At 42.5% G+C, this 25,304-nt stretch overlaps 2 protein-coding genes across 5 annotated transcripts in view; one reads left to right on the forward strand and one right to left on the reverse strand.

Annotated features, from left to right (window-relative positions):
* Positions 1–4,649, forward strand: part of SNRK (SNF related kinase) — a 38,252-nt gene extending 33,603 nt beyond the window's left edge. Inside the window, exon 7 of the mRNA XM_042816953.1 lies at positions 756–4,649. Coding sequence (XP_042672887.1) covers positions 756–1,974 — 1,219 coding nt within the window. The 3' untranslated portion in view covers positions 1,975–4,649. The remainder of the gene's footprint in view (positions 1–755) is intronic.
* Positions 3,268–25,304, reverse strand: part of ANO10 (anoctamin 10) — a 113,402-nt gene continuing 91,365 nt past the window's right edge. For 3 of the 4 annotated variants that reach the window (XM_042816954.1, XM_042816956.1, XM_042816955.1), the window contains one exon: positions 8,373–10,118. In XM_042816954.1, coding sequence (XP_042672888.1) covers positions 10,077–10,118 — 42 coding nt within the window. In that variant the 3' untranslated portion in view covers positions 8,373–10,076. Of the gene's footprint in view, positions 8,080–8,372; positions 10,119–25,304 lie in introns of those variants that run through there. The other variant, XR_006168517.1, reaches the window with a different exon arrangement.

Consider the following 25,304-nt stretch of genomic DNA (forward strand, 5'->3'; position numbering starts at 1 on the left):
TGATGGTAAACCTGATTTACTCTCAACTGTCACTTCAATTTGTTTTGAGACACTCATGCAGTTTGAACTTTGATTATGCTAGTTTATTAAGGAATCTGAATTCTGAATTTACGGAACTGCAGTATTCCTGTTGTTGAGGTAAGGTCAAATAAATGTGTATGACCTTGATGCATATGTTTGAAATTAAACGTGATTATTGTGGAACAGAGCTTAGTCTGAGTGAAACTTACTTAAATAGGAGAATGTTCCTTCTGACTTTGCTTTTCAGCCTCGCTTGTGTTGATTTTAACCTGATTTTTGTAGTAAGAGTACTGGGGAAAAAAGTAACAAAAGCTTCAGAATATTCTAAACCACTTTTACTCATCTTGTACCTGAACCTTCTTGCATCTCTCCTCCGTGGCATTGGTGTTTCTATGCCTCCTTCAGATTATTGGAAAGGCAATTATTTAAAGCTTTGTGTTGCTTACCTCATTTTCTGAGTAGTGAATTTTTTTAAGATTCCTTTTGACAGAAAACAACAACATTTCTAAACGATGCTTTTGTAAATATGACATTCCTTTCAAGTAACAGCATTTCCAAAGGAATGCACATCTTGAGAACGTTTTTTCTCTGTTACTCAGTACTGCCCTTTACAAATACACAACTCAGGCAATCTTTGTGGCAGTTCTTAAGCTCCTCTTGTATAGGTCTCAAACTTGCTTGTGTGTTTTGAGATGGTCACCAAGATGTGACTTTTATCTTTTGTACTTCTGTAGGCAATCATGGCCAACAAAAATCGATGTACCCCAGGATCTGGAGGATGACCTTACAGCTTCTCCTCTCTCCCATGCAACTGTTCCTCAGTCTCCAGCTCGCACGGCAGAAAACGTTCTCAATGGACACAGAAGCAAGGCTGCTGGTGAGTCAGCAAAGAAAGAAGAGATCCCTGAGTTAGCAGGGCCAGCACTCTCGGTAGTTCCAGCAGTGAGCTTAAAACCCACTACGAGCGGCCGGAAGTGCTTGTTCAGAGTAGAAGAAGATGAAGAGGAGGATGAAGAGGACAAGAAGCCTATTTCTCTTTCTACTCAAGTTGTTCTGCGCCGTAAGCCTTCGGTTACAAACCGACTGACTTCACGAAAGAGCGCCCCAGTCCTCAATCAGATCTTTGAGGAAGGAGAGTCGGATGATGAGTTTGACATGGACGAGAACTTACCCCCAAAGCTCAGCAGGTTAAAAATGAACATCGCTTCGCCTAGCACGGTGCACAAGCGCTACCACAGGAGGAAAAGCCAGGGCCGTGGCTCTAGTTGCAGTAGCTCAGAAACAAGTGACGATGACTCGGAAAGCAGGAGGCGCCTCGATAAGGATAGTGGGTTTACTTACTCGTGGCACAGGCGGGATAGCAGCGAGGGGCCGCCTGGCAGCCAAGGAGACGGTGGTGGACAAAGCAAACCAAGTAACGCGAATGGAGGAGTGGACAAAACGAGCCCAGGTGGTGATAGCAAAGGTGGGGGAAGTCCCTCCAGCAACTCCAGCGGCAGCACCAACAACACTTCAGGCTCCACTCGTCGATGCGCCGGATCTGGAAACTCAATGCAGTTATCATCTAGAAGTGCAGGGGAACTGGTCGAAAGCCTGAAGTTAATGAGCCTTTGCCTGGGTTCACAGATTCACGGCAGCACTAAATACATTATTGATCCTCAAAACAATCTGACATTCTCCAGTGTAAAAGTACAGGAGAAATCATCGTGGAAAATGTGTATAAGTTCCAGTGGAAGTGCCAACCAGGCTTCTTCGTTGGGCAGCCTAAAGTTCTTTTCTGACCAGATATCAGACACAGCAAATGAATTGGAACGGCTAAAGAACAGGAACTTGAAAAATAACGTGCTACAACTACCTCTCTGTGAAAAGACGATATCTGTGAATATTCAGCGGAACCCAAAGGAGGGCCTGCTGTGTACCTCCAGTCAGACCAGTTGTTGTCATGTCATTTGACAGCAGCCTGACTTTAATAGCTTGATCTATTTGACCGCATCTTTCTTCCTGTTCAGAGCTGTGAACGCCTTGTCACTGAACCCCCTTTTGTTGTCTTAAGATTTTTAAGTGGGCTTTGAGCAGTTATTTATTACGTTTTAATTTTGTGTTTGCTTGATGATATGACAATGCATGGTCTTTGCATGCTGCTAGCCATTATATTTTTTTCGACGAAACAGAATATTTTGTTGTGTAGTTTTTACATTTATAATTTTACTATGGAAGATCTGGATTAAATTAAAATGACTATCTGGATCCTAATGTAAATGGAGCACTTAGAAGTTTCACGTTCTGCACTTAAACTAGAGAGAGAGGAGCTTTTGTTCACTTGTGAAATGTTAATTCTTGTTCTGACCTTCTGTGATATCTAAAATCTGTGATATGTGGCATACTTCTATGTGTCTGAAACAGAACCAAAGCAATAATGTTTTGATGCTGAAAACTCTTCAGGGAGCTTTCAGATGTTCCAAGGCTTGTACAAAGCAAAGATGCACTGAAAATTAGCGATCTTGAAATATGAGTTTAAACCCATACCTATTTGTCTTAAGTTACGAAGTGGATAAAGTTGTGGCTCAAAAATCAGAGTGAAAAGATCTCGTTTTGCTAGAGGCAGTTGCGTTGCATCGTTGGGTTGGGTTGGTTTTTTTTGTTTTGTTTTAAAGAAGCAAGTAGATTTGTAAGGCAGCTTTTTTCCCATAGAAATATGTTAATATTACAAGCAGACAATCTTTTTTAATATAACAGAGGTAAATATAACAGAGGCCTACTTCTGAGGTTTTACGTGCTAACTGAAAATAAACTATTTGTATGAATTGCTTTCATTATTAGTATATCATGACACTTAACATTTTAGGTTTTTACCTTGTGAGCCTTCCTCCCTGTTCTCTCCCAGCCTCCTGGAGATTTCAAAAGGCAATAAGGGATGAAAAACCTTTAATTGGATTCAAGTTGACGTAGTTCCTGTCACTTACGTTTTTCTGATTATCAAATCAGGCTCTTGTACGACTTAAAGTACTGCTGTTTGCCCATACGCACGCCCCTTATTTTCCCTCAGTTACATGCTTTTTGTCAATGTTGGTGAAAATAGCATATAGGAAAGTATTTATTTTACAACTATTTGCCTTTCTGTTGGGTTTCTCATAGCCACGGCGAGGTCTTGTTTTAGAGTATTTGTGTACCAGTGGGTGCATTTGACAAGAGAAGTGGAATTTACTTGTGGAATTTTATTATCTAGATAAAAATATATTGCGGATTCCTGGTTTGGGGAAGGGCGAGAATGTTTTATTTTTTCATGCTGTGCACTGGGTCTTCTGAGCAATGCTAATCAAACCGGTGGTGTTATGTAGCAGCGCCCTGGCCAGACGTTGGATGTCTGAGAGGAGTTTACACTGTTGAGCATCTTGTCACGTTGCAGAATGGCCAATACAATGTATTTCGTGTCTGCTGTAGAGTGAGTAGAGCACCAAAGAACTGCGTTACACTTGGTTGTAATTTCTACAGTTGATGACAGCTCTTCTCAGTTAGTAAAAGACTTTACTAAGAGAACCTGAATTGCGCGGGGTTTCCCGCCAGGGATTTCACATTCTGCTTCCTAAACAAGGATGTGATGACGAGTATTTTACTTTTAAGTAAGTTTTAGGAGAGTTGCAGTTTAGTCAGTGTGGTATTTATAAATGAAAAACTGCAAGAAGAGATGTGTGGGTGAAGCCATAGAACATATTTGCTGACGTTTTTTGAGCAGGGATCTTCTAAAGGGCCAGAAATAAGATGTGTGGTTCACGGACAGTGAGCGTAACATCGAAGTAGGAGGAAAAGTTTATAAAGGGCATTGGCAATAAACTTATTTGTTGCAGCTTTTTTCCAAGCATTGTAAATACTCTTTCCTGATATTATGTACAGCCTTGGAATGGCACCTTTTAACTAACCCCAGGTGTATTTTGTTTCCCATGTTTTTATATACAAATGTATATATGGTGCTCACTTTAGAACAGCAGTGTTGATCATTTATGCTGCATAGTTGTATTATAGCCTTACTAGTTGTGTGTGGTTGGTTGACCTCTGGGCGTACAGCTGTTAGTCTGAGTGGCGTCCCTTATCCATCTGTTGATAGGTGAATGACTGTGCATGTGGTGTCGTTGTATTATGTCGTCACGTAGAAGGAAGGGCGAGAAGAACCACTACATTAAGATACTATTGGACCAAACTATTACTTAGAGCGAGTAAACAGTTCCCTGTACCCCTTAACGTGTCTTTGAAAGTTGCATATAGTTACAGTAGTGTATAAATTAAATATTGTGCAAAAACAATTAGTCTTGTATTTTTCTGTATGTGTGTATATATTATATATAAAATAATGTACCTCTAGCAACTTCATCTGTATTTAAGATGTGACAATCTTGACACAGGATTTTAAAAGTAGCAGTATAAATAAGCAGAATTAACAAACAAATATAAAAATTTCTCACCAAGAAAGAATTTGCGTGTGTGTGTGTGAGCGTGTGTTAAGAGGGTACAGAAATAGCAGCTGATCTTATTGCTTCCAGCAGTGTTTGGCTTTTTCATTGTATAAAACTTCATGATGTGTGACAGACATGGAAAATCCAGTTAATAAAAGTACTATCTTGACTGATGCATAACCTATACTGTGCATGTCAGTGCAGTTTGTTACTCCCAGTGCTCAGTGTGTAAGGGCAGCGCACACGCTGCTGATCTCCCTGCACTGCAGGCTTGACTTTCAGAGCAGTGCGTGCTGGGAATGAATTCTGGCAGCAGACACTGGACAGTCACTTCAGCATCACCCCCTCAGGGTCTCACGTAGTAATATACAAAAGCAGAAGACAGCAGGAAGGGAAGCTGGCACACACCTTTGTGCGTGGCTGTACGTTTATTTGCAGGGTTTTTTGTTAACACACTTCTCTTCTCTTGCAGTTATAAATTGCTTACTTGGGCTTATAGAGTGTCATAATTAAGCAGAAAGCTACTTGAGCAGATGCCAAAGGGGAAGATAGCTGTTTGTTTCCTCGGCAGAACTTCAACATGATCTAAGGAGTTGAGTGTTTGGTGAACTTTACAGCACCTAGAGACCATCTGTGATGATCCTGTCCTACTCATTTTCTTGGCCAACCTAGGGCAGCTGGCTGGTGCTCTTCTCTCTGCATCCGGAAGCTGTGCAGTACAGAACACAGAGGGTTTCAAAGTCTCAGATAAAATATTTGTTGTGTGTTCATCAGAGACCAGCCTTAGCCATGCACACATCCATGACAGTTGGGAGTGACGTTGTGTCCAGCTTGCTGGCAGCTGTTAGAAATAAGGTGCTTCACTTGTCTCAGGTTTGTCTTGTTAGATAAAATAATTGATTGCGTATCAGTTTGCCATGTCTGTAGGCAGCCTGTTAACTGATCTGCTTGTAAAAAAGTATGTGAGCAGAAGTTTCAGCAGGGCATTGTACATGCCTTTAATCCAGCCTTTAATCCAGCCTTAACCCAGAACTGTTCTTCTCTGCAATATAGAACAGTAAGAGTGAAAAACAACCAAAAAGTGAGTGTCAGGGCTTGCTGGTTTTGTGCAGAGAAAGGAGGTAAGGTGCAGCACTGTCTGAATGTAGGCAGTCACAGGTAGCGGGCAGCCAGGAGCTAATGCTGCTTATTTTCTGCAACTGCTTCACAGTGTACTGCATGCAACGGAGTCCCATGTTGCAGTGTTTAGGCTGCCATGTGCTGGTAAACATCTGCTCTTGAACACTTGGTCTAAAATGAAGTACGTCAGTACAGAACTGCAATGCCTAAGCTGAAATACAGGCACAGGCTGTCAATGTCATCACTTAAAAACCACTGTGCCTTACCACGTAGGGAGTCGATCAACACTTCTTTTGCTTTGTTTTCAAGATACTGTGAAAAGCATTTCAGGTTGAGGGGAGGAGTAGCTGAGCCACTAAGCAGCACAGCTGGCTTGTGCTTCCAAACTGCTCTGCCAGTTTTGCCTGCAAGTGCCTGATTGCTGTCTGTATCTGTCTGTGCATGTAACCACTAACAGATTCCTCTCTGGTGACTCAGGAAAGAACTGTGTAAGCAATACCCCATGAGAGGAGAGAGAGGCTGGGCATCCCAGCGTGCCAGGCTCCATCTCTAACAGTATGGCAGGATGACTGGTGCTGCCAGGGCTCCAGAACCCTCTGTGCTCAGCTGGAAGAATCCCCACGTACTGATTTCCAGGTCAGGGTAAGTGAGGGCTTGGTGAGTTAACTGTGATGTAACAAAATCATAACCAGAGATGCTCAATGCTGTGTGACCATACCACATTATTAGGGATGGATGGCATTCAACAGGCCCTGTACTATCTGCTCCAAAAGTTATGTTCATCTCTGGTGCCTTTAAAAAAGTTGTGGCTGAGAATGTGCTCTATCAAATTCCATCATTGTGCTCTTTGTATCTGCTGTAGTTTCCATGGAAATAAATAGGAGGCATTACTTTTAAAGCAAGCTACATAATTGTATGCAATTAGTGTACCACTGCTTTATGATGAGCTATCTGTGTGAGGATGTACCCATAGGCTTTGGTGGCTGTGACCACTGCTAGGGAACATCTCAAGTCTGGTCAATGCAAAATGTGGAGGTAGCAGCAGCGACCTCTGCCTCAGCAGAGGAAAATGCAACCCATCTCTCTCTCCCCTCCTGTTTTTAAGAGAAGGCAAACAATTGTGACTTATTAACTTGTATTTGCAGACATCTTTCATCAAGAGCAAATAAAGGAATGTGCCAGCCAGTTATACCAAACTTGGCTGGCAGACTGGAATGTCCTCAGGTGACTGAAAAATGACAGAAGACAGCTGAGGCACCATGACAACCTTTCCAATGGTACAGTTGATACGAGTAAATCAGAGCAGAGCTGTCTGTCACTGATGCTAGATTATTGCTTGCGGTACAAGGTGTTTGAGTAGTAACATCTTAACATAACCATACTTGGGCCAGCTTGAGCATGACTCATTTGTTTGTCTAGTTGGGCTAAAGCCAAGTTACTCATCAAAGTCATGGAAGAACGTTGTTGTGAGGGAAGGCCAGGACACCTTCCTTAGGAGCAGTGTTTTTGTGGCTGCTTGAGTCTGCCTTGCTCTGATGCACAGGCTGGGACTATGCTTTTGAGGCTGAAACTGCAGTTGTTAAAGGTTAACTTACCTTGGCCTATTTGCATGGTACTGCAAAAGATACCAGTTTCTAAGAGCTGAGAACACTGAAATAGTGACTGATTGAATTCTACTATACCAGAAGGGGAAAAAAAAAAAAAAATCCATTGACTTTCCCAGGCAGTAGAATTGTCCTGTGAAAAAATACTTGGGGCTTTTTTAAGGGCTTCACTTGTCTCTTAGACATGCCATGTCAGGTCTCCCCAGCAGCTGATTTCTCTTGTGTAACATCTTCCTGCTCCTACTCTCTCTTGAGAAATACTGGACTGGAGGAGGTAAGGAGGGACAGAGCTGTTTTTCTCCGTAGGCACCAGCTGCCACATACACTCAGCTCCCTCAGTGCCTGAGGCCTGGGAGGAGTGCAGCTCAGCTGCAGGCCTGCAAGCCCAAAGGGCTGATGAGCTCTCTTACACTGAGCCAGGGATCACCTGCATCACATCTGCAATGACAGATGCCATCCTCACCACATTTTAAATCAAACCACAGGGTGCAGAGACCCATTCTCTGTAAGGTAGGAGGCCATCAGTCTTCAAGGCTGACAGTGAGTCACCAGGCTCTGCAGTTTCCACGTCCTGGACAAAAAGGGGGAAAGCCACTCCAAGGAAAGAGGGCTCAGGGAGTAGAAGGAAGGGTGCCTGCTGGCTTCACTTACTTGAACAGGGAAGTAGTGCACTGATGTTTTAACTCCTCAGTGCGAGGTAAGACCTAGTATCCCCAGATCAGAGTAGGTTAAACCACCCAGAATTGCTTGCCTGCTGAAATAGGAACTTTTCCTCTTCTACTGTCCTTATGTTTGCAGGAGGGGCTGCAGGCCAGCAATGCCAGTGAGAGGTCCTGAGTCAGCAGCCTGCCTGGGCCACATGCTGTGACCTGCAACTGAAACCATACCTGAGGAGAGAATTTTTTCCATCACCATTAATTTGTATTGCACTTCTCTGTAAAAACAGCTTTTTGTGCTGCTGCTGCTGCTAAGCAGCAATATAAAATTCAAGCTCTCTAGAAAGGACCAGGCTATTCACTCCCATGTGTTCTTCACCCCAACCAGGATTCTCCACCAAACCAAACCCATCCTTGATTTCTCCCCTCAGATTGAGACATGAGAGCTTCCACTCCCACAGACCTTGGGCATGCAGCTCCTCAGACTGGGAACAGACACATGTTACACAGCTTGCAAAAGGCAGTCACCAGTAAATACCTTATTTATTCTTTCTCATGTTTCAGGAGCACTTCAGTGACAAAATACAACACAGCACCATCCAGGTAATAGTTCTCCATGGACCAGAAATGCTCTATCATGATTTTAGCATCGCAGCTGCTGCACAGCGAGTTCTCCAGGGCAAACTACTCTCTACATTTGTGTAAATGACTGCCATACTCTTCACTCACACACTATGGAGGTTGTAGTGCCTCCACACCACCTGGCTGTAGGCCACCCAAGGAACATTATTACCCCCAGTCCTACATAACAATACTGAGCAGAAGTGAATGGATTTGCTCAAGGCAAGGATGGCTGCCGAGGTTGCTCACATCACCAGGTACCCAAACCTTACTACGTATTTTCCTATTAGGCTGCAGAAAACTGGAATAATGCAATAACTGTGAAGACAAGTACAAAGTCAGCTTTGGGTAAGCCATTACTTATTTCTTTCATTTGACTACAGCTGAGATGCAACCTGATTCCTTTTCCAACCAATCCTGAGGCATTTTCAAAGACAACCCATGCAGCTGCCATCACAAACCTGCCCACTTCATGCTCTGAAAGCAATACCAAGCAGAAGACAACTGGCTCCAGTCATAGCAGCTCTTACATCTCAAGAGGAACCATCCCCCAGGTTCCTCACTAACCATGCCGACCAGGCAGCAGGAGAAAAAACACTGAAATCTGCAATGGTAGCTTTTCTACACGCAGCCCCAGGAGCATCATGCATAGGTAAGGTACACCTACTGCAAATTCAGGTCACAGCTGGAGAATGGAGATTACCCATGGTTAGGGGAGATTTTGGTCCTGTAACTGCCAAAAAGCAATTAAATGTTATGAAAATGACTCTTTTGTGAAATGCGGGGGGGGGGATGAAGTGTTCGCTGGGCACCTGGGTACTGGTGTATCATGTTTACAATGCTGTGGTTCAAGGCCCAAGGAAGTGATGCCAAAAGCAAATGTAAACAAAAAAATGCATAAGTATCTGCTGCTTAATCTTCACAAGTTACTGCTCAGTACTGTTTCCTACTCAATGCTTTTACCCAACTTTGGGGAAGACTAACTCACACTTATTTGGGTAACCAGCACAGAGGAACGTGTCATGCACACCTTATATTTATATTTAGATATTTCTCAGGTTATGTCAGGAACAATCATATTTCATTACATAACGTAAATTAATTTGCTATGTGCAAAAAGTAGCTAATCAGCAGTGGTTGAATAAAATAGAGGACTAGTTAGTATCATCATAAAGGGACAAAGCAGGCCGTAGGCTCAGAGGCAGCGCACTGAATGAAGTGCTGCTCCACCTTTTTCTTTCTGTTTTCTTTTACAAGGTTACAGCTGAAGTCCCCGGGTGTCTTGGGGATGCTTATCCCAAGTTCTGTTTTCCATCAGTTGAAGTGCGGTGGGTCTGGAAGCCTTCAACCAGACCTTGTGCAGGCTGGACTGCTTTGTGTAGTGTCAGCTCCACAAACTGGTGTATGTAGGGGGGAAAAAAAAAGGAGTAGGAGAAATGATCTCTTTTTCACCGCCTCAAGTAGTGAGTATTTACCAGGTATCACAGAAGCAGGTGCCACGTGCAGACACACAGAATAGCATGGTGTGCACTCAGAGCTCCGCAGCATCATAAAGGCTCAAGGAGTGCCCACGTCCATGTGTGACTGCTGTAGTCATCTTTGTTCCTTCATGTTGACTCCTTCAGTGATTCAGCAGCGAGTTTCATTTGCTGTGGGAGAAGAGAAAAAAAGCACATAAACTCAGTGGTAGTGTGATGAATTAAACCAAACTTCATGTCAGAAACATGCTCATTGCATGGGATAATCTCAAACACAAAAGGAACTTAAAATATATTAATTATTCATTAATATAGCAAATATTTGTTATTACCAGTACAAGAACATGTCTGCTGCTCATGTGCTGTGCATAGTTCTAAAATACATTCTTTGGAGAGATAGAGGTGTTAGTTCACTATTAGATTGAGTTCCTCCTCTTATTCCTGTATTTGATTTCAGAGACTTGGCCCGGTAAATAGAGTCAACCCTAATTGTATCAAAAACATTCCAAAAGACGACTCCTCACAGTAAAACCCACCTACAGTTACTTTTGTTGCCATTTTTAATCTGCATTTCCAAGCTACCTATGAAAGAAGTATATTAATCTGCGATACAAATATTTATATGCTTCTCCATGGCAACAGCATAGAGAAAGCAAAATGGAATGGAATGCAGGAAGAGAGATTCCTCTTCTGCATCCTGATTCCCTTATTTGAATAAACGTCTGTGTAAAACTACAGCATCTTAATTAAAGTGACTTCAATCCCTAATGTAAAGACATGAGGGAGACACAGAACATAACCTAACTCAATTAATGACCTATCAAATTCAAACCCAATTCACCAATTTTAGAAACATTTTCTCAAATGCTGAGCATTGTTGGAATTAAATGAGGGACCGATCCTAAAGGGTCCCTTCCAACCCCAACCATTCTGTGACACGCAGAATGTGGAATAGGGCAAGGATGCTTCTCCTCCCTGATTTCTCCATTTTTCAACACAGTCTGGGGAAGAGCAACAACCAAGCATACAACTATTTCTGAGGACTAGATAAGAAATCTGGCCAAAAATAGTCAGAAGTGCAATGATTGCCATTGACTTCTGAAGGCCCTCCCAGCTTGCAGCTGGAATGCTCAGCCAGGAACCCTCTGCTGGTGTATTTTAAAGCTGCCTAAGGAACAAACATTTCTCAGATTGTTCAGTGAGAAGAAAAACTGAAAACAGCTCTGCTTACTGCCGCGCCACACGCAGCCCGGACACAAACAGTCCAAACGCAATCACTCCCATATTTCAGGAAATGAATCAGAGCAAAGTGAGAACCCCAAAAGCTGAATATTTCATTTTGACTTTAATCATTGCCATGACACCAAAACCTCTTTTGCAATCCCTGGCAGCAGCGGGCTCCCCTCAGAGAGACCTTGGTGAGCAATGCGGGGTGGCACAGCTCAGCACCACAACTCCCTGCCAAGTTAGGCATGAACAATTTTTTAATTTTCTCTTCTTTTACTCTGAGAGGAAACTTTTTTTTTTTTTTTTTAACTGGGAAAATATTTTTCTAGGACACCATCCAGGAAAGGGAGCATATTTTAATTGGCAAGGTCACCTTTCCCCCCCCGATGGTCCCAACAGGATTTTTTATGAATCTTCCATCAAAAAGACATTTAAACACCTAGGACAAGAGGAGTTAAGAACTCCTAACGCCTGCTTTTTAAACCTGCTTGATACATCACAGCAAAGGCAAACGAGTGCTGGGTAGGCAGTGGTAGAAGCCCAGAAGTGCTGCCTGGAGCTGTGCCGCTCAGCAGAGCCGGCCCTGCAAACAGCTCTTGGTTTACCACCAGCTGAGGATCCCCCACAACAGCTATGGGACCCCTGGCTCCATAGGCTCATGTTCAGCCTTCAGCAGCACTCTGTGCACCAGCATCTATAGTCATTGAGTTTGTCACAGAGGGTCTACAACCAATATCAATTTGTTGTAGATTCCAGAGCCTAGCTTAATCTAGATTTCTACTGGCGGGAATTGCTCTAGAAACTTCTCTGCTGTAATGCAGTATTTTGCTACTTCTATTTTAATTTCACGTTTGAATGCATGCATAATATAATTAAGCAGTACTTTTAGTAGAAATACCAAGACTCCTCAATGCAGCTTCACAAACAGGCTTCATCATTTACTTGGGCTTCACTACTTTTCAACACTACATTTCCTGAAAATACTTCAATAAAGCATCACAGATACCTTCTCACCACCAAAACAGTTGTGTACCAAACCTGGAAAGCAGGCTACTATCCTTGTGTGTTTATAACCAGAAACACCAAATAAATTTTAATACACTGAGTACAGATTGTTGTAGATCAGCGACAGATCCCTCTGCAACTAGAAGGTCTGTGGTGGTCCAGTTGTGCAGGTCAGAGAATCACAGAATCCCACAACGGCCTGGGTTGAAAAGGACCACAGTGGTCACCTACTTTCAACCCCCTGCTACATGCAGGTCGCCAACCAGCAGACCAGGCTGCCCAGAGCCACATCCAGCCTGGCCCTGAATGCCTCCAGGGATGGGGCATCCACAGCCTCCTTGGGCAACCTGTTCCAGTGCCTCACCACCTCTGTGCGAAAAATTTCCTCCTAATATTTAACCTAAATCACCCTTGCCTCAGTTTAAAACCATTCTCCCCTGTGCTATCACTATCCACCCTCATAAACAGCCGTTTCCCCTTCTGTTTATACACTCCCTTCAAGTATTGGAAGGCCACAATGAGGTCTCCCTGGAGCCCTCTCTTCTCCAAGCTGAACAAGCCCAGTTCCCTCAACCTTTCCTCATAGGTGCTCCAGGCCTCTGATCGCCTTAAGGTCAGAGCTGTGAACACCACTGCTGCACACAAGTTAAAGATAGAGCTGCCAACACAAGCTAACAGAAGCACACACTGACACCATAGATTTCTACTGAAGCAAAATCAGCCCAGCTGCAGGGCTGGTGCTCTGTTCCAGCCTCAGTGGACGTCAGGCCTGCTCCTGCGTGGCAGTGAGAACCCCCTCATTGTGAGCACCGTGAACACAGCCTGCAGGCAATGCACCCCTCCCCACCTCACGCTGGAGTTGCGCTTGGTGCTGGTGAGCCACCCCCTAACTACTCCTTTTACTGCTGTGTGTGGTAACACAAACACGATTTAACCACAGCCTGAGGAAAGCTATATATTTTTTTTTAATTTACAAATTAAAATAAATGAAAGCAGAATTTAATGACTCAGCAGCTTGGTGCTTTTCCAAATGTGCACCCAACATACGTGTTTGTATATATGAGCAGACACAAACAGGCATACAGCTAAATGTAAGAAGACAAAGGCAGATGTTTCTAATCAGCAGCTTTAACTTCTGGTTTTCCTGTACTGGCCATGCTGAATGGCTCACCCCTAACTCACCACTTAAAGAAAGTGCAGTGCTATGTGCCATCTTTCTCATTTTCTCCAAGCAATTATAAGAGAGCAGGATGAATACATATTATAATTACTCTTTCCTAGTGGTGTGCAGTTTTCAAAGACAGTTTCTTAGGCCTCAAGCTGTTTATGACAACTGTAAAAACGTTACCAACATGAGTAAGTACCAGCCAACTACAGACAAGGGAAATTAACACCTACTTCAAAACTCAGTCAGACTCTTCCACAACTAGTATTTTACTTTGTGCAGAAGAGTGAGAATGTATTCAATGGAAATTTGTTCCTGCTGAGCATTATGGCAGAAGGTTGCACTGTTTGCCGAGAGGCACCAATCTTCCCTCTGGGTTGTGGCAAGCAGCATTTGACTGCAGGGAATGGACCCATTTTCCTAAGATACAACCGCCACAAGAGGAGATGATAACTGAGGCTTGTTTACAGTAGCAATAAACACTTTTTAGTGCAGATTTTCGATAAGGAAGTGGAAGAATTTTAAATAGAAGATAACAGACAAAGAAAAAAGTGCTGAGCTGCACAGCTCTCATGAGAAGGACACTGAAAGCAATGAGAACAACTCACCTCTCTGAGGACTGAAAGGTTACTGACCCATACAAGGTTTATTCTTTTCTTTTGTAAAATGAAATACCATGGTCTAAACTCAGTACTGACCCTGCTTGTAGAATTCCTGAAGATCCTTCCAGGCTGAAAAGTTTTTATACTTATTCCTGCAGCACTGGTGACACAGGAGTATGTCTGCACCCTAGAAATCCTGAGTAGGAATCTACAACAAACAGCAGTAGAGAAGAGCAAAAAATAGTTCTCTCCCCTTTTACATATGCCTAATTCATGACAGAATACTCAGTACAAAAAGCTAGCATTAATGAAACAAGAAGTTTGCAAAATTAGTAAGTGCAGAGTCAGGGAAAACTTGGAGAATCACATAATACATGCCTTGGAGTACTGTGATTAATAGTGCTATAAGACATAGTAGACAAAGCAATGCCATTTGTAGATATTTTCAAGACTTTTTTCCTGATCTATTTCATACTGGCTTCAATTTTAAATTGCAGAGCATCAATTAATACTCATTATAGTATTCTCACTGTATTAGTCACCCTTTGCTGAATCTTATTTTAATTCAGTAGTGCAAAAATGTGGAGGTACTAATAGAAGAAAATACTACTACAACACTGTCTAATACAGCTTCAAAAGTATGGCTTATTTATTTTTCTGACCCTCAGCACATTTTAAATTCTATTAATTTATACATTTTAAAAATAATTTATTTCACTGTTTCTGAATATATGATTGCAAAATGAGAGATAAATATATAATGCTAAATGAGATATCTAAGTGCCTAAGGAGAACGTGTGCTCTGAATGTTTTCACAGTGTGACAGAACACCAGAGGAAGAGCTCTTCTCTTCAGGTTGTGCAATTCCCCCTCATCCAATAAGCAGCCAGTCAACAGATTTTGGAGTCAGATGTTTGACCAGCTCAGAAAGCAATTACACAGAAGCATCCAAAGTGACACAGCCTCAACCATGTTTCAGTTCAGAAGGACAGACTGTGGAGACTGGAGAGCAGTGTCTGTATTTCTCACATTTCCTGAACCTCCAGGTGGGAACTGAGGAAGCAAATTCCTCCACACTGTACGGGCAGACAAATCTGAGACAGCCTCATTTAAGACTGAATGTGTACAAGTCTATAGGACCAGATGACATGCACCCCAGGTGCTAAGGGAGCTGGCTGATGTGGTTGCCAAGCCACTCTCCATCATATCTCAAAAGTCATGGCTGCCAGTTCCCAGTGACTGAAAAAAGGAAAACATCACTCCCCTTTATAAGAAAGGGAGGAAGGAGGACCCAACGAAGCAAAGGCTGGTGAGCCTCACCTCTGTGCCTGGAAGATCATGGAGCAAATCCTCCTAGAAGAGATGTTAAGGCACATGAGGGATGAGTGGGTGATCTGAGACAGCCAACATGGCTTTACCAAGGGAAGGTTGCCTGACTAATCTTGTGGCTTTCTTGATGGTGTGACGGCATCAGCAGACAAAGGCAAGGCAATAGATGTCATCTACCTGGACTTCTTTGATATGGGCCCCCCACACCATCTCCTTATTTCTAAATTGGAGAGATATGGATTTGAAAGGCGGATAAGGAATTGGTTGGAAGGCTGCAGCCAGAGGGTTGTCATCAATAGTCCTACATCTGGGTGGAGGCTGGTGATTACTGGAGTCTCCCAGGGGTCTGTCTTGGGACCAGTACTCTTCAACATCTTTATCAGGGGCACAGATGATGGGATCAAGTGCAGCCTCAGCAAATTTGCTGATAACATCAAGCTGAGTGGGGCAGTTGATGCAGGAGAAGGAAGGGATATCATAAACAGGGACCTTGATAAACTTGAATAGCAAGCTCTACTGAGGCTCAACAAGGCAAAACATAAAGTTTTGCACTTGGGTCAGGGTAATGCCAGATTTGTATACAGACTGGGAGAAGAACTACTTGAGTAGCTCTACTGAGAAGGACTTAGGGGTCCTGGTAGATAAAAAACTTAATGTGGGCCAGCAGTGTATGCCTGCAGCCTGTAAGACCAACAGTATCCTGGGCTGCATCAGAAGAGAGGCAGCCAGCAGCGTGAGGAAGGGAACTATCCCTCTCTACTTTGCCCTTGTAAGGCCCCAGCCAGAGTACGGCAACCAGGTCCAGGGCCCCCAGCACAGAAAGGTCTCAAGCTTATGCAGAGGGCCCAAAAGAGGGCCAAGAAGATGATAAGAGGGAATGGTGGGGTTCTGATACAGGAGAAGAAGTTTCGAGTGCCCCATCCCTGGAGGTGTTTAAGGCCAGATTGGATGGGGCCCTGGGCAACCTGATGGGGTACCTGATACACTGATTGTCAACCCTGCCTATAGCAGGAGTTTGAAACATGATGACCCTTGAGGTCTCTTCCAACCCAAGCCATTCGACGATTGTGTGAGCAGGGCCTCTGGACACAAAGCCTGGGGGAACCCGGGCTGCAGGCAGAGGCTGCTCCTGACTCACAGAAGGTTTGACTGAGAGAACCCCACATAGAGTATCTATCCCAGTGCTACACACACCAAAACCCACAAATGTTTTTCCATCGGCCTGTAACAAATTCTGTTGTACCAGAAGTGAGATACAAAGTTAAACTATTTAACATTGCAAAAAGAGTACAGAAAACACCAACACGACTTGCAATCCGTGTTCCAGCAGGAAACAGGCTGCATGAAAACCCTCAAAGTTCTTTCAAACTGTGTTATGCCCCTCACTAAAGAAAAAAGACAAAAAGCACTTGGTAACACCACAGCTTTCTGACATAACATCTGGCACTTCGATTGGGCACACAAAGCCCAGCCACACAAGCCTGGTGCCCTCCCCAGCAGCAGCTTACACAGCATGTCTGTCCTATCCTGAGCACTGTTTGTCCCAAGGATGACTTGGGCCCAAGTTTATTTCCAAATCTGTACGTGCCTGTAGCAGTGCTGAGTCCTAACAGTGTCCAAAAAAAGAGTAACAACAGCAGCAAAGGTTAATCCTCTACACAGAGGATTAATTAGGCAACCTAGTTGGACCCCAATCCAACTTCAGGCACTTCTTTGGGAAATTCCTACAGATGCCATGAATTTGAAATAAAAAGCAGGTAAGATGGAGGGCACATGGCTGTGCTGTATTGTGCAACTGAATACAAAATACCAGAAATACAGAGCTCCCATCTGCCTTGCAGCAGGCAGCAAACTTCAACCGAGACCCGTGTCAGATGACAACAAAGAAATAAACAACTCAGCAGTATAAATAGAAAATATTAAAATACTCCTAAAGCATAAACCATGTGGTTAGAAACAATTTTCACACTAAGTGCTGGGCAGATATGTAGCAAAAGCAAGTGCTTTTTTTTTTTTTTTTTTTTTTTTTTTTTTTAAGGTGTCCTTTTTGAAGAAAGAACTCACCTCCCAGTTCATATCACAGAATATCATGTCATAGAATGGCCTGGGTTGAGAAGGACCACAATGATCATCTACTTTCAATCCCCCTGCCACGTGCAGGGTCACCAACCACCAGATCAGGCTGCCCAGCCACATCTGCCACATCAGCATGAAAAATGAGTTTAATTGTGAAGTAATTGTTATCACAATATTTACAAAATATTTCACTGCACTACAGAAGGAGAAACTACTCAATATTTAAGTTATTTGGTGAAAGACTACTTTCAGTTCTACTTAAGAGTTCAGTGGGCTAAGAAACCAAGATCAGAAGGAGAAAGTCCCTGCCAGCTCACATCAATTGTTTTTCTCTCCTGCAGAGGCTCTCCTGCCCTGCTGACACCACTCCCAGTACCATACTATTTTTCCTCAAAGTAAGCTTTCCCTCTTCATTTCACATTTCATATTCCTTATATTCTTGCTTTTCATCCATTTACAGTCTACTAAAAATAACAGACCCGGTAAGCAACTGCTAGTTACAACAGATTTATTATTATTCTGAAATCACTTCTACCGATTTTAAAATTTAACAAAGGCTCCTTTGCTGGTAGTGTCAGAATAGACAGCACAGCTGGCAGAATTCATTTTTGCATCGAAGAGACCTGTAATGAGGTAAATGCACCATCCGCCAAACAGCCATTCCTAGGAAAGGCTTCGCATGAGGAAAAAATGCAGCTTGTTTTCCACTAATTGAAGACTGGGCTAAGCACAAGGATTGATCAGTTATAGCCACTGACTTGTGTTTAAAAATACATTTAAGTCAATACCTGTCTGACCAACTAAAGCCACATACCTAGTTGGATAAAGTCCATTACTCAATTGGTCATGGGGATTTACGGCTGACTTGGCTCAGGAAGTTCTCGGGCTGAGCACAGGCAGAGGATGGGAAAAAAACAATAGAGCATGACATTATAATCATCATAATTGTACATAAATACACATGCCCTGCTCTTCACTCTGTCCTAGGGACCTGCATAGGGCCTGGCCTAGAGAAACAGCCCGCACGCAGATATAGCCACATGCACAATGGGCACGTGCAGATTGCCAACCTTCCCATTCTCATTTACGACACAAAATTCCTTATAAGCCATTAGTGTCAGAAAACTACAGAAGACTGTCTGGCAAGTACGTACAAGAGACAGAATATGGTTTGAAACAGCCTGCAGACAGTTTGAAAATAAAGTAGAACATCGATTTGGTAGTTTGTAACTCTGCATTCCCCAAGATGATGAAAGTTACAACAGCTGGCACAGTCTTAAATTATAGGTATAATGGCAATTTTAAAAATTACTTTGCTAAGCCTGTATTAATTTTAAGTAACCTACCAAAAGCTCTCATTTACTTCACTGAAGTCAGAACTTCACTTTTTTGTGCTTCCTGAGTTGTGAGTGAACGAAACTCTCTTCTTCCAGGGAGTCAGTGGGAAGAAATCCTTTTCACTATGGGTTAACTACTGCTTTTGCTCAGGAGCAATGCAGTGTTTTGTTGAAAAAGCTTGTTTTATTTCACTTGAACAACCAAGTTGTCCTTAGTTACACTGGTGAACCAACGTGTAGGGCTGCACTGCCCTACATACTCTATCAGCTCCTTCAGATCTATTTGTACCGCTCTTAGAGACTGTAACAACATTTTGTGCTTTTCTATTGGCAATTTCTTTACAAAGATTTATGAAATTATTTGGCAATAAAGAGATACAAAAGGGGGTCCTAGCTGCACCCCTACCTCAGACTTTTACTTGTCATTTCTTTAATTGGAGAAATAGCTCTTTGCTCACCCACAGCCAGAGGCAGGCAGGAGAAGGCCTGCTGGCAGCATGCTGCAGCCTGGCACTGCTCCACAGGGACGAGCACAGGCCTCCTCCTGCCCTGTCCTGCTCTGCTTCTCAAGGGCAGGAGAGGAGAAACGGTTCTCCAACAGCACAGCCCTTCTCAGCTGTTTTATGGGGCTGCATGAAGCACGCAACAAAGCAAAGCCAAGAAACACACGTGTTGGACAGACAGCAGCTATTTGAGTCCAGCCCCTGTTCTAGAGCAGCCTTCTCTTTGCCTCAATGGAAACCAGAGCAAACAGTGCCAGCTTCAGCATGCGCCGAGTTCGGCCATTGTGATTCATGTCCTGTAGCCACACTAATTTAACTCTACCTGACCTCAAGGCTTTGCTTTTAAACATTTCTTACACACTGCAAAGTGCTTTGATCGTACTGGTAACCCAGGGTACCATCACACGCCCATTTCTCAATTCCAACCTGTCACAACAATAAATACATTCGATAGCATACCACCACAGATACCTAAAATAATGTGTCTTCAACACATTAGCTGTAATGCATTAAAACACTGTGTCCTATTGCTATAGAAACACTGTACAACATCACCACTTGTCAGAAAATGTACTCTGTCCTATACATTTTATAGCAAGACCCATATAAAGCAGGTTGCTACAGCTATCAAACAGATCAGATTTTAAAAACACTCCAGCAAGTGCTGTCAAAGGACTCCAAATAAACACTTGAGGCATCATATGATTTTGCATCAGTGAAGTGAGTTAATATTATCCACTGAGTCACTTATTTAATTCACTGTGAATTTATGTGATGGTGTAAGCTGGGAGGTGAACACACATTTCCACAGATCCTTCAGGGCAAATCAAAGCAAGCAAGCTGGGGCAGGGCAAATAATTACAAAATATTAACAAGCTGGAGAAATCCATTTTCTGCACTTTGAGCTTGATGGTATGTCAGTACTCACACGCTCATGTTTCCTATTTGGCTGACTAGGAACAAAGCTAAGACAAACAGCAAGGATTCCATACACTGTTACAGGATTGACAGAACTGCAAAAATCATGGCAGCCAGTTACATGCCTTCCTAAAAAAGTAGTAATCCACAACTGTAGCTAAGGATTTCTTCAATAATTGAAAGCAAACACCTCTCACACAGTAAAAAGAGAGCACACAAGTTTCATTACTAATAGGAAATAACGGTATTATTAACGGTGTGAAGGAATATATCAAAGAGTGGAAGGAAATGGAATTACAGGCTGCAGTTTACAAAACGCCATCACGAGAACACACCTACAAAAGGCATTCAATAGCAACCATACACACTGATCTCTTTCTCTGTTTAGCTGTGTACTGCCTGCAGGTATTAAAAGAAGGAAAAGCGTATGCACACACAGAGGAAAACATAAAGGTGTCTTCAACAATGCTAGCTCCAAAGGAATGAACAGTCTCACTAAAACGTCTGTGTGGGAAGAGGCATAATCACCAGTACTAATGGGAGGCTCTTGGCTTTTCTTTGCTGTATGCTTTTCTGTTCTGCTTGTTTGTTTTTAGCTTGAGAATTCCCCCGATGCCTTCTTCATTTGGAACTTGTGAAATCTGTAAACAGGCCAATGCTACCCCCAAAAGCTTATGAAAAACTCTCACTTCAGACCAGCAAAGGGTTATTTAGCAGGCAAAATATTAAAAAAAAAATAGCATGAAGCACTAACTTGAAACACAAATATTAAAAACGTTACTCTATGTTGCTAAGCATTAATCTTCAAATAATTTTGTTTTAATTTTGCTCTAGACACGAACTATTACAAAAGGACTTCCAGGAATTTTAAAAACTACGTACAATTAGGCTAATGAAAGAGAAACTGACAGGAAAAGGGAAATTATCATCAGATATTAAATGGATCACTCTCATGCACTCCCTGTTCAGCAGGAAAATAAAGAAAAACAAAAACCAATTTAACATCAGATGGAGAATAGGAAGTTATAAAATTAAGCTTATCCCAGAGAAATATGAGTGGCCTCTTACTTCATAGTGTTTTGAAACTCAAGGAGATTTGGAAACAAACCCACCAACTGTCTTTCTTCAGACTGAACAACAATTACAGAAAACTACTTTCTAGATATTAGGAATTAATTCTTTATTGTAAGGGTGGTGAGACATTGGAACAGGTTGCCCAGGAGGGCTGAGGATGCCCCCTCCCTGGAAGCACTCAAGACCAGGCTGGATGGGGCTTTGAGCAGCCTGGCCTAGTGGGAGATGTCCCTGCCTATAGCAGGGGGTTGGAACTAGGTGATCTTAAAGGTCCCTTCCAACCCAAGCCATTCTATGATTATTATGCAAATCCTCCTCAAATAGTCTCACAGCTCTCACCCATAATCTATCATGCAACTATACAACCTGAAATTTTTTTCCCCCCACCATTTCCATACCATTTGAACCCAGACTGCAGTTCTGCTGATGTTTACTGCTTGAATTGTGTTAGTGACATTGAAGATGTCCTTAAGGAGGACTCTGAATTTCTGTACAACTTTCTGCAGCATCCCCTTCCACAACGAAACTGAATGCAGGCAGCTGAGCTGAAGGGTGAGGCTCATTTGGAGTTATCACTCCTTACTGTTAAATTAAAAGGGAAGCACCCAGTAAAAAAAATTTAAAAAATACAATTAAAGACTTAAAATGAAAAGGAATTGGGCAGTGGCATGATAAATAAAAAATGACCCAAAGTGTCTCTCAGCAGATGTAGCCTTGGTCAGGACAGCCAACCTGTGAGGTGATGTGAACAGTTTTTAAGGACAGTCACAAATGACAATTTACTCCTGATCTCATCTCAGGGCTTCCTGTCCTGTTTGAAATGCACACCTGCACAAGCATATTTTATACTGAAAGACAGTGTTTCAGTAGTACATATCTCAAGTATTCCACACAAGTTTCCTACCAGCAAGCTGTAAGAGAGTCTGGTATAGACACAGCACTCCATTTGCTCCCTGCTTCTGTAAAAATGGAGAATGTATGAATAACAGGAAAAAGCTTTAGATGAAGCAAGATTGGCTCAAAGACTATGCTTAAATAAGGGTTGAACAATGGGATTGAAATCAAAGGAGAAGCAGCAGCACCACGTAAGCCAGTACAAATGGGAAGGGAAGTGCCGTACCCACCTCCCTATGTTCTGGAGTTCTGACTTTGGCAAATCAGTCAGAGAAACTCCAGATTGGTATTTCCTGTGTTGTGACAGAACAGCTACTGAAAGCTGAAACAGGCCAACCTCAGAAATGAGTTGATGGCAGTAAAGAATTGCCAGACTTATGTGTGGTGACTGTTTCTTGTCTTTCTCCAGCAGCAAGACAGCAGGTAAAGGCATACAAGAAACAGAAATCTGCATTTTCCAGTTTTTGTCCCTTTCTCCTCATGCTCTTTTAGTTCTCAAGAAAGCATTAGTCACCTTGGGCACAGTGAGCAACAACAGCCCAGGCTTCGTCCTGCCCCAGGTACAGACTAGTGCTACCACTCATCACAGCAACAAGCCTCCTTTGCAAGTCTCTGAGTCAACAGCAAAGGGAAGTGGGGATGCTGCTAACATACAACCTTCCTCTGTATTTGCCATGCCACTAACTGCCCATCCTCCTCCTGGTTCAACTTTAAAGGATATATTTTAGCAGTGGTTCTGACTGTTTGTGTAACTGAAGAGGCCAAAGCCTCTTTCAGAAGCACCCCAGGCACTCCACCTGATGCAACTTTATCAACTTTTCGAAGAAACGTATTATTGAAACTGGCATTTGCTGAACCTGCTTCCTGACTGTACATTTGATCTTTTTTGTGGCAGAAAGCACAAATAATATTGGATTCTCTTAGGGAATTGGCAGGGTTTCCACTAAACAGATGTTGCTGCCCTTCGTTTCCAAATGGATGAAAATCTTTTCTTGATTTGTGCTTATCAGTGAAAAAATGGGGAAGAAAATCCAGCACAGAATTTAAGATTGGTATGAATGATCTCATATGAGATCTCAAGGTGACAAACTGAAACCTTCACAGCACCATTAAAATAACCTTGTGTTGGAACCAGATATGCAAATTCACCTGATTAACAAGATGAGCCCAATACTACTTAATACAGAAAGTAGGAAACTGCTTCAGTTAACAATTATTCTAAACTTTTGCCTATGTTCTCTACTATTTCTCAAGCTTCTCTTGGAAACAACAGGAACGATCACTCCCAGAAAGTAACTGGATGAACTAATTAATAGTTTGGCCTGATGATTTCAACATCACTGAGTTATAAACAAGCAAGGGAAACTCTGGGCAAGTTCCCTTGCAGAAAGGTGTCCTCTTACTGCATAAGAGCCTCATTTACTCACTTTCAGTTTCTCAACTTGGCAGATTAGCTCAGTTCTAGGTTTGCTCAACAGCACTTCCATCAATGCAAAGCCATCTGTCTTGCATTCCATTAGGATCTCACCTCACTGCTAGTTATCAAATGTGAGCTAGGGCAAAAGACTGAGCCTTTTCAAGAGACAGACTGATAAACTTGACAGCATCCCTCAGAAGGAAGCAGGAAGGACCAGGAGCTACAAAAAGTTTATTTGGCAAGTTTATCTCTCCTTTAGATTACATATACCTGGGAGTACTCTAGCTTTTGATAAAATCCATAACCTTAAGACAATGCTGAAAAACTCCCATCTCTGGGCTTCCACAGTCTTTCAATCTCTTTCAAACAAGACAAGCAGAACAAAACATCATGGACGTGGTATGCATCTCTAGCAAAGGTTCAAGAACTAAAGCAATCACAAGAAAATATAGAAATCTCAAGGGGGAAAAAAAAGGGAAAAAAAACCCACCAAGAAACAGCAACTAAACTTCATATTTTCCAAATGCTTGTTAAGAAAGCAAGTCTCTTTTTTCCTCTGCAATCCATTTTGCAGGAGATACAGCCTTGAGCAGTTCACAATACACCTATTATTACACCTACACCTATTTCTCTCGTGTCGTTAGTGATAGGACCAGAGGGAATGGCTTCAAGCTACGGCAGGGGAGATTCAGGCTGGACATGAGGAAGTATTACTTTTCAGAAAGGGTGGTCAGGCACTGCAATGGATGCCCAGGGAGGTGGTGGAGTCACGGACCCTGGGGGTGTTCAAGGAAAGGCTGGATGTTGTGTTGAGGGACATGGTTTAGTGGGAGCTATTGGGAATAGGTGAATGGTTGGACTGGGTGATCTTTTAGGTCTTTTCCAACCTTGGTGATTCTATGATTCTATGATCACTGGCTGAACAGCATAGTGAACTACAGAAGAGCACAATGCTTTGAAATGATTCCTAAAGTTTTGCTTGCTGTCAATAGGAAACTAAATAGAAAAAGGAAAAAAAGAATACTGCCTAGTACCTGAACTGATAACCTATTCATTTCCAGGCCTGCTTTTCCATTTAATTCCCATTTATTTTACTAAACCTTTAAAATACAATGCAGTTTACAAAAGTATCTGACCAGAGACCTAAATGCAGTTATCTTCCTCCTGGCTTCTCTAAGCTGCTTTATAGGAGCTGGCATCTAGAATGGCACGCTTTGGTATGCAAAGACCAACAGTGCTCCTGAAACTTCCTGACAGACTGCTTCTCAGAAACAAGCAGACATTATCTCCCCAAAAGCCCTGCTCTGAAAGTGTTCTTCTCTGCATATCAGCCAGCTATCACTGCGTGCCACATTACCTGCAATTCATGTAATCACACATCGGAGAGAGCCAGTGCTGAGAGTTACGGGCAGAAAAACTTACTCTTTTGTTTGAGCATGAAGCTGTTTGTCTAATGGTATAATGTTTTCTATGTACAAAAATGAATTAGTTTTTCTTGAAAATTTTCTCTTCATGCCAAAAACTTTGGTATTTTGTTTAACAACAACTTAATATTGCTTTCATAACACGGCAAAACCAAGTCTGATACTATATGCAATGATGCCTATGTATGACAGGCTGTAGGAAACTGTAAAACACCTCATGATTTCAGAACATTCCTGGCAGAACCTTACACTGATTTGACAAAAATAAAGTGTCAAACACTTCAGTTTGAGGCATATTTCAGGTAAAGAAGGATAGGAGAACTCCAGCAATGTCTGCTTTCTACATCACGTCAGACTACATTTCAGTGCTTTATAGTCTGTTCAAA

The sequence above is a fragment of the Centrocercus urophasianus genome, unplaced genomic scaffold (assembly GCF_019232065.1).
Source record: "Centrocercus urophasianus isolate 14NV4802_14NV808 unplaced genomic scaffold, USGS_Curo_1.0 seq_16, whole genome shotgun sequence".
Classification (NCBI taxonomy): domain Eukaryota; kingdom Metazoa; phylum Chordata; class Aves; order Galliformes; family Phasianidae; genus Centrocercus; species Centrocercus urophasianus.